At 40.0% G+C, this 17,030-nt stretch overlaps 1 protein-coding gene across 2 annotated transcripts in view; it reads right to left on the bottom strand.

Moving 5' to 3' along the window:
• Positions 1-17,030, bottom strand: part of fhod1 (formin homology 2 domain containing 1) — a 343,619-nt gene that overhangs the window by 33,294 nt on the left and 293,295 nt on the right. For both annotated transcript variants that reach the window (XM_078544152.1, XM_078544153.1), the window contains 6 exons: positions 9,906-10,061; positions 7,413-7,595; positions 6,594-6,713; positions 6,335-6,496; positions 4,989-5,179; positions 3,169-3,361 (listed from right to left, as the gene is read on the bottom strand). In XM_078544152.1, the coding sequence (XP_078400278.1) occupies positions 3,169-3,361; positions 4,989-5,179; positions 6,335-6,496; positions 6,594-6,713; positions 7,413-7,595; positions 9,906-10,061 (1,005 nt within the window). The remainder of the gene's footprint in view (positions 1-3,168; positions 3,362-4,988; positions 5,180-6,334; positions 6,497-6,593; positions 6,714-7,412; positions 7,596-9,905; positions 10,062-17,030) is intronic.

The raw sequence follows: 17,030 nt of genomic DNA, 5'->3' as shown, positions 1-17,030 counted from the left end.
ATTATTATGAAACTATAATATTTTTCATAATATTATTGTAGGCTTATGGGTGCGAGTGTGAATGGTTATATCTGTGTGACTGATTTAATTGAATTAGAGGTAGGCTGCAAGGTTGGAATTATCAAAAGAGTTAGGTTTAAAGCAGACTTTTGAAATTGAGAGGGTTCCACAGAAAAGGTGTGAATGAAATTTCAATTTTTAGATAAGGGCTAGAGTTGTTGGATTTTCAAAGGAGACATGATAAGATTTTATGACTGGCAAGATGAATAGGGCAAGGTTATGATGTTGATTTTTCCCAAAAGTACTGGCCATATTGACAACATGAAAGATTTTTATATTATGGGAAAGTAAATTTCCAAAGACCTGTAAAACAATAGAATTTACAGATTAAAGAAGAAGAAATGTATTTAAAGAAGGATGGAAGGTTATGTGGGGTGGGGTGGGGTGGCCATGTGAGATCAAAAGGTACACCATGTGAAGCAATCCTTGGGGAAAAGCCTCTAGCCACTTTTGCAGAAGTCTGCTATGTCCAGTAACTAAAGTTGGAAAAAGCCTTTGGAATTCCATTGTTGAGTGGGTGCTGTGGTAATCTTGCTGGATTGATTTTATAATTTCAAATCTATTTTTGGACTGTTGCCTTAAAGGGGATGTGTAGTTGGGAGCCTGTTTAATTAAGAATTTTGGGAACTGTTAATACTAAATAACCATGTAATTGTAATCTTGTGTGTGTTTATTGTTTTTTTTTCTTTTGTTAATAAATGTTTTAATTTAGTTTTAAAATCTCAAAGTGTTAGTGGACGCAATTCTTCTGAAATCAGTACGTAAGCCTTCTCGTAATAAATACAAATTGCAAAACTAGTGGCCAAGTTTCCCTTGTGGATTTGGTCTGCCTGGCACATATCATCGGCCACATCTTAACAAAATTACCTTCCATCCATCATAAATTCAGGAGTGGGGATGTTTGCTGCGGATTGCACTGTCCTCAGTTCCATTCATGACTCCTCAGATAATGAAGTAGTCTGTATTCATACGCAGCAAGACTGGACAACATTCAGGCGTGGGTTGAAGAGTGGCTTGTAACATTTGCACCAGATAAGTGCAGGCCTCTAACAAAAGAGAATCTAGCTATCTCCCCTTGACATTCAATGTCATTACCATGGATGAATCCTGTACTGTCAACATCCTGGGGGGGGTTACCATTGACCAGAAACTAAACAGGACCAGCCGTATAAATACTGTGGCTACAGGGGCAGGTCAGAGGCTAAGAATCCTGTGGTGAGTAACTCACCACCTGACTCCCAAAGCCTGTCCACCACCTACAAGGCACAAGTCAGGAGTCTGATGGAATACTCCCCACATGCCTGGATGAGTGTGGCTCCAGCAATACTTAGGAAACTCAGCAACATCCAAGATAAAGCAGCCTGCTTGATTGGCACCCAATCCACCACTTTCAACATTCACTCCCTCCACCATTGATGCACAGTGGCAGCAGTGTGTACCATCTACAAAGATGCACTGCAGCAATTCAACAAGGCTCTTTCAACAGCACCTTCCGAACCGGCAACATCTACCATCTGGAAGGACAAGGGCAGCAGACACATGGGAACACCATCACCTACAAGTTCCCTCCAAGCCACACACCACCCTGATCTGGAACAAAGTGGCCATTCCTTCACTGTTGCTAGGCCAAAATCCTGGAACTCCCTCCCAACAGCACTGCGGGTGTACCTACACCATGATGACTGCAGAGATTCAAGAAGGGCTGCACACCACCACCTTCTCAAGGACAATTAGGGATGGGTAACAAATGCTAGCCTAGCCAATGAAGCCCACATCTCGTGAAAGACTAAAAAAAAATAGTCTCAGGTTGATCCAGACTGTTTGCAACAATGCCGTCTTATTCAACCCTCTAACTGAACTTCCAACCTCATCACCTACTTCTGGAACATTGCCCTTTTCTATTCTACCCCAGTCCGTACATTTGAGAAACCTTCACTGATGTCTTTGTCACCTCGTGATTCAATTATTCCACTGCTCTCCTAGATGGCTTCTCTTCCTCCATCTTCATAAACATCGACACCACAAAATTCTACTACCTATTTTCTATTACATACCAAATCCACCAGCCTTTCTTCTCATTGACCTAGAATGGCTCCCAGGCCCCAAAGGCTCAAAAATGCTCTTTTTTCCCCCAAATTCATTCTCAGGATGTAGGCATCACTGTCAAGGAAGCATTTATTGTCCATCTTTAGTTACCCTTGAGAACTTGGTGGTGAGCTGTTTTCCTGAACTGCCACAGTTCATGTGGTGTTGGTACACCCACAGTGCCATTAAGAAGGGAGCTCCATGATTTTGATCTTGTTGCAATGAACTGACTGTGGCTTGTGGGGGCAGGGTGAGGTGGGGGGTGAAATTGGAAGTTTGGAAGTGGTGGTGTTACCTTGCACCTTCTGCCTTTGCCCTTCTAGGTTTTGAAGCTCACAGATTTGGGACATGATGTTGGAGAAGCCTTGACGAGTTGCTGCAGTGCATCGTGTAGACAGTACACATTTGCAGCAGCAACATAGTGGTGTGGTGGTGGCAGGAGCTGTGGCTATTTAAGGTGCTGATTAAACTGGCTGCTTTATCCTGTATGGCGTTGGGCTATTTAAGTGTTGTTGGAGCTGCACCCACCTAGGGAGGTGGAGAATATTTCATCATACACCTGATTTGTGCCTTGTAGGTGGCGAAGAAGCTTTGTGACTTATGAGGTGAGCCATTCACCATAGAATACCCAACCTCTGGCCTGCACTTATATGACTGGTTAATGATCAGACTCCCAGGATGTTGATCATGACAGACTCACTAGTCTGACCTAAATGAGGGCCAAAGTCCAATATCAACTAGGCATCAACCTCTATCTGTTCCGACATAGAGATTGTCTGCTTCGAGGTTGAATTGGTCTTAACTCCACATGCCAGCTTCCAGCATTAACACTACTGAATCCAGTTGTCTCATCCTAATGGCAAACTAAGACCCATGAATAACTGAGAGCATTTTATTCAATGGATGAAAAACCTCATCCTACTAAAGTGCATTGTAGGCAACAATGCTGAGTTTTAATAAAACCGAATTTGTTTGTATATGTTATACTGGAGATAGAAAGTTAATCCTGTTAAATAAACATACCTCTGTGATCATTTTGCCCCTCGTCTTGTTCCGCTCTCGATACGCGGCCCGCTTCTGTTTCTGCTGCAGTACCCGTTCTCTGGTGGTCCGATATTCTAGTGCAAACTCGCTAATTATTTTACAGAACCTGGTAATCTTCAGCTCTCGGGCAGCATTAGAAGGATGACCCAGATACAACAGAAAAGAATGGAACCTGTAAGAAATGTATTAGGAATTTCTCTCTACAGCTGATATTACGAAGTTATTTCTATCACTTTTCCACTTAATCATTGTAGTGATGGCATACATGCTGTGAAATGGGGCCTTGGGGCTACAGGCAAGGTGTTTTTTGCTTTCAGTAATTAAGGATAAATGTAGCAACGTTCACATGTCAGATTCCTCCACAAGAGTGCACCAAAGCACAAGAAAGCACACTGACATTCTGTGCTGCGCTTCTGTTGTTTTTAGACTGGTTTGACAGTGCTGCTAATTAGGTAGGGGATGTGTGTTGGGGCAGGGGCCTTTTGTAAAATAAATTTCTAACTGACGATGGCTCCGCGAGGACCTATAAGAGAGCTGGCTATTACACGAGTTGCTTTTTGTAAACCACGGCCCTTGTTGAGTTTAATCCTTAGATTGTCGACAAATCCAAACAATTCTGTGATCTCTGGACTACCTATTTTTTTTGTTGAAGTTGCTTTTATCTTATGGTGTAATTATGCAAACTCCACTAACTTTCATCTTCATATTTTTCCATGAATAGACACTTGCTCTCAATACAGTGGCCCAACCTCAGGACAATCTGATACTTCCCCATTACCCACACCAGCCATCTATGGGGACTTTGGGCAAGGTTGTGAATTTAGTGCCAATTATGCCTGAATTAGTGCCCTAAGGATCAAGCAGTCTGGCAACAGGGTGTTCAGGCTTCATGTACCTAGGAAACCTTACAAACTGCAGGTGTTTTTCATCCCATGAGACTGGTCTGGATTTTAGCCAGCTATATATTGAAACAAATGGTGTTGAAATCACCCCATCCCATCCCCCACCAAAAGTTTAAAACTTTCTATTTTTCATGGAGGAATTGCTTCCTCAGAAAATTCCTCGTTCCTGCAATTTTTGCTTCTTTTTCAGCCATCAGGTTTACCTTTCAGCTGACAGGATGGGCACAAAATAACCACAAATAATCTCTGGAACTAGCCACTAAGAGGCACCATGGAGCCTCTAAATGTGATTGGGAGGCAATGAAACCTCTTAGCCAATCAAAAGTGATGAGACCACGAGCAGGCCAGGCTCATCTTTTCCTGGGAGCCTGAGAGTGTGAGAGAGATAGAGAGTGTGTATGAGAGAGAGGTAGAAAGATAGAGAGGGAGTGAGTGAGAGAGAGATAATGAGTGAGAGATTGAAAAGGAGAGAGAATGAGAGTGAAATTGAAAGTGTGAGTGAATGGGAAAAGAGAGCAAGAGAGAGATGGAGACACAGTTGACTCAGACTAAAATCATGTACTTTTTCCGCACAAAGAATAGTAAAAATCTGGAATTATCCACCCAGAAGGCTCTGGGTCCTGGGTCAATTTTCAAGACTGAGCTCAATAGATTTTGTTTTATTAGGTAAGGATAAAGGATAGAGCAAAGGTGGGATAATAAAGATGAAATAAACCATGATCTGATTGACCAAAACAGAAACAATGTGTGAATAAACACTTAGATGCCAGTTCATTCAAGGGCTCCTGATTGTTTTTATAGAATGCGTTTTCATTTCCAACAGGAGTCTCACTGGTATACTTTTTTTAATCTTAAAACTTCTAGCAAGCATACAGAACCTTGAGAATGAAGTCTGACCTGTTTATAATTCTACGATGTACCACTTTAAGGATTATGATCCTTTCTGTGCTGTCCTTCAGAAATTCTGTCATTTTATTTTTTAGAACGGGTTTTGTTTCATGCTTAGCTATGACCTTCAGATGATCCCACGAAGCTTTGCATTTTCGCTCCAGCTGAGTAAGGCTTTCTGCCAGTTGATCAAAGTCAATCTGTGAACACGGACAAGCGGACATGTGATAAGAGCATCCTAGGAACAAATAATGCATATGCAGCTACAAGCAGAAAGGAAACATAAATAGGCAGCACATGTAATGAATTGTAGCAGCTACCATCAAACGTGGCCCATTGATCAGAAGGGTTTTCCATTAGATTGATTAAATTGTCAGTGTATATGGAGAAAGCTTTGTAAATCTGTTCAAGTTGCTCTCTGCACCAAAATATACAAGAGTCTAATTCATGAGTAATTCCATTTTTAAGAATAACATGGAAAGATAAACTCTATTTTCTAATAGGATTGTATTCTTTGCTGTTTTTGTACTGTAACCAAACAGATCCTTTTTTGCATTAGTGTTGCTGATCTGCTAAAATTCAAATTTCCTTTACAAAATATTTAACAGCAATTATTCACTTCCATAAAACTGCATTATAACTTCTACTTGCACATCTTGAGGCAGAAGGGTAATTTCGCTGCTTTCATGGTTTTGCTTTTCATGGTTTGAATTTGACCAAGTTCTGCTTCAACTCTTCATTATTGCCTTGTCAGGTGCGTAGGGGTGGTAGGGAACATACCAGGTGCCTGCAAGTCCAACTGCAGTATGTACCAATATGTGCTGAAAACTGAAGCACCGGGACCTGCACCAGCTGCAGTGCAATGACAACAACAACAACACTTGCATTTACATGGCACTTCAACATAGCAAAATGTCCCAAGGCACTTCATTGGAACGTAATCAGACAATAATGGACATCAGGACAAAGGAGGAGACATTAGGTGGCCACCTGCTTCGACAAACAACTGGTGGCTTAGAGGAGACATGTGCAAGGATTGGGCAGGGAATTCGAAGTTTATGGCTGAGTTGGCTGAAGGACACAGTCACCAATGACAGGGTGAAGCATGCACAAGAGGCCATGACCACAAGGAGGAATGGGACTGTAAACCAGCTACCATGTTAGTCCAGTGGTGGATGTGCCTCTGAGATGGGATTAAGCTATTGATGGAGCAGTGTAGCAGCAACCTCACTATGTACCTAACCTGTATGAATCACATTCTTGGGATGCTTGATGCCACTGGCTGCATGAAGTAGAAAATAGTGAATTTCTCAGCACCGTCATCCTGCATCAATATGCACTTTCCTGGTACTTACTTTAGCAGATCTGGTGATCGCTGCAATTTCTGAATACACATCTGTTGTGTCTGGGAAGTTCTCCACCACAAGGTTACACGTATGGTACAGCAAAGACTGCCTCTGAATTGTATCTTTCACCTCAGACACTTTCTCCAGATAACTCAGTTCAAATCCTTTGGCCTAGGGGAAAGCAAGTTCTAAAATGTAAACTTCAATCAGGGAGCTTGAGGGTTTCAAATTGCAATTCCATCACCATGAAACAAGAATGGCTTCTTACGCTAGAATTGTTCAGAAAATTTCCAATTGCAAGTAGAGTTGCCAAAAGGGATTTAAAAGTTTTATTCTTTGCAAGCTGCTCCATTCCGTGCTTCAAGTCAAACAGCGGTTCTGCAATTTCCTACAACAAAAAGTTAAAACTTTGATTTCAGAAGTTTATGTGCAAACCTTCTCTTGAGAGTCAATTTTGAACAGACAGTCAAAGTATTAAGTAAGCAATCTGAAGCATTTAAAAGAGTTAGCAAATAGATTGATTCATAATCTTGTAGAATTATAGTCCCCTACTAAAAGCATAAGCCTGTCAGCCATGAACTTTAAAGCTGCAGATCCAATTGGCAGATCAAAGATCATCATGTTCTATAATGTAGCGTGTGGACTCTGAGCATTGCTAACTAGCATATGCATGTCAATTCAAATATTTCAATATTCCTCTTAAACAGCAAATAAAGGTTACAATATACCCATTTAAGCATCTAGGATTACACAAGTTGCCCATTATCTGCCGTCTAGAATGTACCAAGAATTGGATCCTTCACAGCTTTTAATGTGAAGAAGTTGAACTGTATTATATTCTTCACGCTACTAACAGTGTATACATATATTATATACATTTATTTATATATAATTATATATATTTAATATTATATAATGTATATTGATTTATAGTCTTCCCCAATGAAATAGATTTCAATCCTACACACTGCACAAAGTGCAGTACTCTTGTAGCAAATCCAGTCGTTATGTATTGGAGGTCATATTTCTTTTAAAAGCTGTAACATTCCTTAGCTCTTTACCACAAAAACTCTATGACAATTCCCACCTTTTCCATGAACTCGTAATCTAGTTTGAAAGCCCAGAGCTGCAGCCTGGCTGTAATCCCATTGATCGATGACAGGGTTAAAAGGAACTGCTCAGCTGTTCCCAGTGGCAAATCAGGATTTGCCAGCTGAGCTTCTTGAATCTTCTGCTTCTCCTCTTCTGTGGGGATCATGGTCAAGATTTTCTGTTGGAAAATAGGAGGGCGAGGTGATGGCAGGGTTATCAGTGAAAATTACAAACAGCACAGTCATTTGACATGTTGACTAAAAAGTCACTATTAGACTATTTTGAAAATGTTATCCTTCAATTAACTGGAGATAGTAGGGTTTGTCTTTGAATAAATTAATTTAAAATCAGGCTCTTCTTCTCTAAAAGTATTACAGTGCAAAAACTGGGAGTCCAGTTAGCTCAGTTGGCTGGACAGCTAGCATAGGGATCAGCTTAATGCCAACAGCACAGGATTCAATCCTCATTCCTGCCTCCTCACCCTACCCGTGGTAAACAAAATCATGGCACTAAGCGGTGGTTTGGTGAATAATCACCCGCCCTTGGCCAGAGAACTCAAGAAAAAGAATGCAAACATGCATATCAAAATGAACAAAGCTTTTTTGTAAAGAAAAGTATGTTATATAAACTGAAACCGACAGATGTTTGTTAGGAATGTTAGATTAGATATGCAGCCAAGACAAGTAAATGGAATTAAGAGACAGATCAGCCATAATCTAATTGAGTAGCAGAACAGACTTGGGGAATTGAAAGGCCTGCTTATGTTCCTAAATGGTTATATTAAACCAGGATTGTGTCAATGATATATTATGCTCCTTTTAAATCTCATTCACAGCATACTTTGAGAATGAATTGATAACAGAAGTAACCAAGAGTGCCCAATAGCACACTTTTGGAGCATCAGGTAAAGTGAATATCTTTTCCACAGTGAGTTGGTGTACCATCACGATGATAACGTAAGTTTACAAGAGTGCTTGTGGTGGCTAAGATATCATGTTCTTACTGTTGATGTCACACTTTATCATAAATTACATGATCTATGACAACCCAGGTTTTTGTTGGTCACGAGAGATGCCATTTGATTACCATTTAAAACTAAACTCATGGAGACAGATCACCTTCCTTCTATCCAGAAGACTCATGGACCTTCAGCTTCCAACCAGCCTTCGTTAGAAGTGGCAGCATCAACTAAAATAAGCAGGAAAGAATGGCACCTGGAGGTGATCACTATTCTCCTGATGGTGAGAATACACAAATATCTGCAGGTAGACAAGGTATGAGGTTCCTCACTTAATGTTTGGTCTCAGTCAGGTTACAATGGGCCAATGATGGATGGGCCCTCCTTCTCCTACAGGATAATGGAACTTGGCAGGCAATTGAGTCCCCAGATTTTGTCTGGACAAGTTTGATACACAAGTAAAGGAGTGAAGATAAATACATTACAAACAACTTAAATTGAATTTAATCTTTCTTGGGTTGAGGAGTTGACTTACACCCGACAGGAAGAGAATGATGTTGGTAGATTACATCTATTAGGGAAAGACTCATGTAAGACTTTGCCCTCCAAAGATTCTGGAAGATATGTGGACCATGAGTCATGGAGGCTCCACTGTATCCGGGTATATTTCCAGAAGGCAGTGAGAGAGGAAGAAAAAGGAAACAACTGATCAATCCTGCCTCCAAATGAGGAATGGTAAATAATATGGGGGGAAATTTGCAAGGGAGAATTCCTGTTCTGCATAAAGCATTGGAGAACCACTAGGACTACATCCATCATCTCTTGTTCAAGGGAATATTACTTGGTTTGGCAGATTTTGCTGTGTTTTTAAAATTTAAATCAGCAGTGAAATTAGATTTAATTTTTAATAAATAAACAATTTCTGGCTGAATTTCTCACCAGCAGGCCATATTTAGTCACTTTTATCTGGTTTTTTTTAAAAACACATTGTTTGTTTTCCATGTAATGCTGCCAGTTTAGTGAACAGCCACAATGAATGTGCTGGAATTTCCAAGGCAACAAGGAGAGATATTAGTTATAAAAACAACTGAGGGTCACACAGTAAAACTGGTGTAAATATTTCTTTGTTAGAGGGGCAGTATAGCGTTTAAAATTTATCTGGTTTCTTTGCGCTTAACTTTGTTAGTTTGATATAGGATTGAAACCAGATTGATGCACAGCTGCAGGGGATGGTTTGAGGGAGTGAGGAAGTGTTTATTCCTGATGTTCTGGCCACCATGATGTGGGAAAAGCTTGATGGGTCAGCGGGTCCTTTCCTGCCTGTCAATTTTGTACATTCATATAAAATTGAATTGAAGCACTAACTGATACTTGACAATGTTGAGACAGGGGTGGAGGAATGATCTAAAATTGACTAGATGGAGCAAGAAACCGTTGCAACCTAACGTTCCCATTCTTGTTCTTGTCCTTTTTCTAAATTCTTGTACGCACATTCACCTGAGTCCACAGTTTCAAGTTTGGATCCCTTACCTCAATGCCTTCCTTGTTGATTGCATATTCATCAAAGTTGAGGATGGCATTTTTGATGATATGTACTGGTGGCAATACTGTAAGACCAATGTTAATCGCATTACTCCTTTTTGGATCCAGCACGATTAGTCCTTGCCTCTTGGCATCTCCTCCTTTCTAGAAGTTAAATTAACAACACCATTTTGAAATTAAGTTGTTCCATTTAAAATATATATATATATATTTGAAGCACAATTGCTGCTGTAGTGTTGTGCTGCTCTTAGACTTACAGCTGCAAAATGGATCCACTGTTTGTATTTATGTTCACCATCAGTATACATCCATTGCTGAACAGATTCAGGCAAAACAATTATAAGCTACATTGTGGAGAGGAAGCTGGTGGGCTCTCGTCTCTCACAATTCCCTTCACATCAGTTTCCTTGGATCAGATTCTTTTGGGTTTGAGGGAGAATACAGCTGTGGAACAATTCATGGGTGTACTCAGGAAATCTCCCAGTTTTCCAAATGGCGAGTCTACCTCTGCTGCAAACAGATCATCTGCTAAATCAACGTACTTAATTCAAGTCCTCAAGAATAAAATATTCAATGTCTATAAGACAATTATAAGGCATTTTTCAGGAGCTACATTTGAAAGTAACTTAGAAATTTTTACAGATTGCCCACGTAATGTTATTTTCTGTTGTCCATCCCATTAAGTACAGAAATTATAGACAAGTCAGAAGCAACAAGTGCATCAGATTCTTAAGAGATAACAGATAGCTATGGAATATTCCATAGCTCTCGACATTGTCCATTTATCAGTTAACCATGTGCATTCCATAAAAATCATAATCAGAAAATAGTGTTTTAACAGTGACGAGACATGGACTGAATTCATCTGGTGTAGGAGCACTCTACATGCAAGCCACAATATCAGAGGTTCCAGATGGGTGGATGGGTCTATTATTGTGCTGAGATTGGCTTCTGTTCCAGCAGCTGGACACTGCTGACCTCAACAGCAAACCCAGATGAGTACTGGTTATTTGTTATTTCTATCTTGGCTGCCTTGTTTCCTACATTACAGCCAATGAAGTGTAGTCACTGTTATAAAGTGAAAGAATTCTGCACAAGATTTCAAACATAATTTGAAATCAGTGGAGTGCTGATGGTTCAACAGGTTTATCCAGTGTGCAGTTGAATCTTAGAGACCAGGAAGATCCCAATTTGAATCCCTGAGTTATGCTGAAGTAACTAATTGTAGCTGTTACAATAGGCCTCATAGTCAATGGGATAGGAAGAAGGCAGGTAGCGGCATCCTGCTAGAAGAGCTCTTGTGTGGATACTGGATGATAGCTAGTTGGCACTCACCTTCAAAAGACTCACATCTGAAGAATGGTTACTGTTCAATAACCATGTCCTCACAAGAGAGTCACTCCACTCAGGAGATGAAAAGGAAGGTGAGAATGAGAAAATAAACAGACATGTAGAAAGAGGAATGAACAAACTTTCATTTATAGAGTGCCTTTCATAACCCTGGGGATGTCCCAAAGCCAATGAAGTGCTTTTGAAGTGTAGACACTGTTGAATATAATTGTATAACTTTAAAAACCTAACCTAAATCAACATGCACAGTAATGAAAAGAGTAACACCTCTTCATGTCTATGTTCCAACAGTTAAGAGAACTCAACTAAAGCCAAGCTGCCATTGACCAATCTAAAACAACAGATGGTCAATCAGTCTTTCCAAGATAAAGGCAAAATACTGCGGATGCTGGAAATCTGAAACAAAAACAAGAAGTGCTGGAAAAACTCAGCAGGTCTGACAGCATCTGTGGAGAGAAAGACAGAGTTAACATTTCGAACCCGTATGATTCTTCTTTGTGTTCTGAAGAAGAGTCATACTGACTCGAAACTTTAACTCTGTCTTTCTTTCCACAGATGCTGTCAGACCTGCTGAGGTTTTCCAGCACTTCTTGTTTTTGTTTCAGTCTTTCCAAGAGCCTGCTGTATTAGTATTCTGCAGGAAGCACAAAGGAATGTCATTATCTGATTATCTCTCAATTTACAACCTGTGGAAGAATAGCAGTTCATACAGTTGTCCAAGATTTATTGACGTAAAGTGGAAGATCAAGTGTCATCACTGATACTTACCCTGAGTCTACAATAACTTTAAACAAAGTATAGGTTGATATAGTTTTTATTGTTACTTAAACAAAATATCATCCTTTCTTTTCTAAGATCCTGTCAACCCTTAAGGACATGAGAAATAGTAACTGGAGTAGACCATATGGCCCCTCTAGACTGCTCCGCCATTCAATACAATCATGGCTGATCAGCTTCAACCCAACTTTCTCATTCATTCCCCATATTCCTTGATTCCCTGAGACACCAAAAATTTGTCTATCTCACCCTTGGGTGTAATTAATGATGGTGCATACACAACACTTTGGGGTAAACAATTTTAAAGGTTTACAACCCTCTGAGTGAAGAAATTTCTCATCTCAGCCCTAAATGATTGGCCCCTTATCTTGAGACTGTGCCCCATTGTATATTTTATATCTGAGAGCTCTGTAGAGATGACACAAGTTTCCATGTGTGTAACAGATTTTATTTAGTGCTTTAAAAGGTCTACTCCATTCTTCAGTTCTGGTTTCCAGCTCTTTCTACAGTTTGTTTACTTTTCTCTGAGTCCATACCCAGGCTTAACCAATCAACAGACACGTGATCGAACAACTGAACACTACACAGTCATGTCTAACAGCATCATGGGGGAGAAAAAGAGTTAACGTTTCGAGTCCGTATGACTCTTCTTCAGAGCTCTGTAGAAGAGTCATACGGACTCGAAATGCTAACTCTGTTTTTCTCCCCACAGATGCTGTTAGACCTGCTGAGTTTTTTCCAGCATTTTCTGTTTTTGTTTCAGATTTCAAACAACCACAGTAGTTTGCTTTTAACTACACAACCGTGTCCTGGACTCCCCAGCCAGGGGAAACAACTTCTCTGTGTCTACCCTGTCAAGCCACTTCAAAATCTTCTATGTTGTGATGATATCAGATCTCATTCTTCTAAACTCCAGAGAATATAGGCCCAATTTACTCAGTCTTTCATCATAGGATGACCTTCGCATCCCAGGAACCTTTGTGGTCCTGCCTCCAATGCAAGTACATCCTTCCTTAGATACAGAAATCAAGACTGCACACAGTACTCTAGGTGTGGTCTCTGCAAAGTACAGAAAAATTGTAGCAAAACTTCCTTGTTCTTCTACTCCAATCCCCTTACATAAAGGCCAATATGCCATTTGTCTTCCTAACTCCTTGCTTTACCTGCATGGTAACTTTCTGTGTTCCTTGTACGAGTACAGTTTCTGAATTTCAACATTTTGGAAGTTTTATGCCTGTTAAAAATATTCTGTTTTTCTGCTCTGCAAGTGAATAACCTCACACTTCCCCACATTATACTTCATCTGCCACCTTGTTTCCCACTCACATAACCTCTCTATATTTCCTTGCAGCCTCTTTGAGTCCTCCTCACAGCTTACATTCCTACCTACCATTGTGTCATCAGCAAACTTGGATACATTGCTCTGTCTCTTTGTCTACATCATTAATGTAGATTGTAAATAGCCGAGGCCCCAGCACTGATCCTTGCGGCACTCCACTAGTTACTGCCTGCCAACTTGAAAATGCCCCATTTACCCCTACTCACTACTTCCTTTCCATGAATCAATCATCTATCTCTGCTAGTAGATTACCACTACTCCATGATCCCTTACATTGTGTATTAATCTTTCGTGTGACATCTTATCAAATGCCGTTTGGGAATCCAAGGATATTACTTCTCCAAGTTCCCTGTTGTTACCCTATTAGTTACGTGTCAAAAATACTAATAATTTTGTCAAACACCATTTCCCTTTTGTAAAACCACATCGACTTTGCCTGATTATACTATGATTTTCTAAGTGCATTGTTAAGGCTACCTTAATAATAAATTCCAGCATTTTCCTGGCAACTGATGTCAGGCTAACTGGCTTAGAGTCCCTGTTTTCACACCCCATCCTTTCTTGAATAGTGGTGTTAACTTCCAATCCACTGGGACCGTTATTAAATCTAGGGAATTTGTAAATTACATAAATATATTTATTATTTTGATATGGCTCTTTTAATTATTTCAGGCACTATAAAAGATTCATTGGTTAAACATTTAAAACAATTATAAAGTCTGTGAGTAATTATGATGACATCTTATTGGTTCCTTGAGCATATTTGGGACCAAAATTCATAGAATTTTAAGTTCCCTAAGGGCCTGAACAACACAATCAGAAAAATCTCCATTCCATTGGTTTTAAAACCTTTTCCTAATTTAAACAGGAAATGATTCAAACAAAGAAGAATTAATTGCAGCGCAGTAACTGAAGTGTGTGTGGCAACCTGTAACCTCATCTTCTTTTCATTTTACTGACAGGTTCGGGAAATTTTTAACAGTACTAGTTAATAACTCCAGCAAAATCACACGCTTTATCAGAAAATGGACACTATCGCTAACATTGCACCTTTGGGTTTATTTATTTATAGCCTCCTCCCTGCTGAGACACCTGAATTGCGGGCAGTTAGCCTGAGCCAAGATCTCTGCAAAAACCACTCAAGGTTGACCACTGCTCCATGGTACATGGGGAGGTGAGGATCAGTGACTATCTCTAATGAGGAAGTGCTTGATTCCCATTTTATACCTTCCCACAGTGAATAGGTGAAATCATTAGCTCACTGAGTTAGCAACTGAAGGATCAATGAACCTACAACTGTTGTAGTTCAGTAAACTGGCACCCAGGTATGAGTTGGCACCATGCTACCACTGTACATTCATTGCTTTGTGATTTCAGCATGATGATTCAAATGTTTGTATACCATAAGATACTGCGGTTTCTTTGCAACAATATATTAAGCACACAATCAGCAATGTTGTAATGAGGGATGAATCAATGCAACAATTAGCATGTGTCAGCCTTGGCTCAAAGGTAAGACACATGCCTCTGAGTCAGAAGGTCATGGGTTTAAGGCTAGAGAGTTAAGTGTGAGCTTGGATTATGTGCTTAAGTGCAGTAGTGATTGCAATGCTGGAGGAGGCATTTTTTGGGTGAGACATCAAATCGAGGCCTAACCTCTAAAGTCAATGTAAAAGATCTCCTGACAGAATTCCACAAATTGGTTGCCACATTTCCTGCATTGCAACAGTGACCACACTTCAAAAGTACTTAATTGATTGTGTAAAGGTCCAGAGGTCCTGAAAAGTGCAACATAAATGCAACCCCTTCTTTTTTTCAGTCCACTATATATAACGCCAAAACTTTTGCAAACTTAAAGGTATCTCACTCTTGCAATTTAAGTCAGTAAATCAATGATTGTATGTAACCCCACAATGGCTAAGGGAGCAGGTGTGAAGTACAATACCTGCTGTAGATGCAGCTGATGCAGTAGGAAGGGGCAGGGATATGCTAATTGGGTACCTCCTGATTCCAGAAACCACCTGGAAGAAATCTGTGGGAGTGGGGTTGGGGGAAGCCCAGAATAAAGATTGGGACATTTAGATGGGCAACCTTCATGAAGCAGCTCCTCTGTGGCCATTCCCTGAGGGTGCGATCATTGATAAAGAACAGATAAAGGTACTCATGCTGCTGCTGATCTTGGAAAAAAGTCCAGAAATCCCATTGGTCTGTAAGTAAATTAACTCATTGTTGAACCACCTGACATCCAATGGGCCAGACAGAAAACTACAAATAAAATACAGGTTCCAGAGAGGTGCGTTGTAGGAGCAGGGAAACAGATAGACAAAGGCAGCCCAAAAAATTACTTCATTGAACAAGATCTCCCACATTAATGGAAGTGTAAATTAAAGTGGGTTAATTCAATGCCAAATTGGATATAGAAAGAGAAATAAGAGAGGGAAGGAAATACTGGTTCAGAGAGAAAGGAAAAAAAGAGGTTCAGAAAGGAAAAGAAGTTTTTTAGTTTTGTATTTTTAAAATCTTCAACAACAATTAAAATCTGACAAAATGAGACTTCATTCATGGAATTACTGATGTTCAGTGTTAAAGAGATCGACTGAAAGTAATTAGCACTTATCCCATCATTAAAAGGGTACTTAGACGGAAATGGACTTAAAATGGCTTAATTTTCCGTGGTGAGTTTAGTTTTTATCTACTGCGAAAGTACAGCAACTTCACGCTGCTTAATGCATTTCAATGGCTAGGCAGTAAGCAAGATGCCATTTTTGCAATGCTAATCTCAATAGTCGTTCATCTCAAACAGCAATTTCTGAATTTCCACATTTAATCTCACATCTGCTCTCAGCTGAAGTTGCTGTAGCATTTGCGCATTAATAATGGGAAATGCCATGAGCCTCACCATTACTTTGGATCATAAATTATGGACCAATGTATTTTACCCATGCTGGATTTCATAAAAAGAATGAACTTGCATTTATATCACATATTTCACAACCGCAAATGTCCCAAAGCACTCAACAGCCAATTATATGTTTTTTGAAGTGCAGTCACAATTGCAATGCAGGAAATACAACAGCCAATTTGAGCAAAGGTCCCTCAAACAGTGAGAAAACAACTGGATAATCTTTTTTAAAATAAGTATTGGTTGAGGGATAAATACTGCTAGAACACCAGAGGTTCTCCTGTGCTCTTCTTCCAAAAGATCTGAGAAGATTGATGGGACCACAGGTTTAACATCTCATCCAAAAGATGGCACTTCTGACAGTGGAGCACTTCCTCAGTACTGCACTGCACAGGGTTATCTTCTCAAATCTCTTCAGTGGCACTTGAACGCACAACTTTCTGGCTCAAAGGTGAGAGCTGAGTCATTGCAAGATGAATACTAGCACAGCAATTCTTTTCAGTTATAGATCTTATATTAAAAAGAATGATACTTCAAAAAATTATAAAGGAAATAAAAAAATATGGTATTGTTTTGAAAAGGTGAGCTTTATTTAGCCTGTCCTGGGTGTTAATTATCATTAATTGTAGGCAGGTGGTGGACATTAACTAGGATTTCACTTGTGCTCCGCTGCTGAGACCCCCCCGGTGAGGTGCAGTGTACCAGGGCCCCCAGCCCGGAGCAGGAGGAGCTGATCCCTGAGCCG

Source organism: Cetorhinus maximus, chromosome 6, assembly GCF_964194155.1.
Source record: "Cetorhinus maximus chromosome 6, sCetMax3.hap1.1, whole genome shotgun sequence".
Lineage (NCBI taxonomy): Eukaryota > Metazoa > Chordata > Chondrichthyes > Lamniformes > Cetorhinidae > Cetorhinus > Cetorhinus maximus.
The sequence above is the reverse complement of the archived record's forward strand: the minus strand, read 5'-3'. Positions and strand labels throughout refer to the sequence as shown.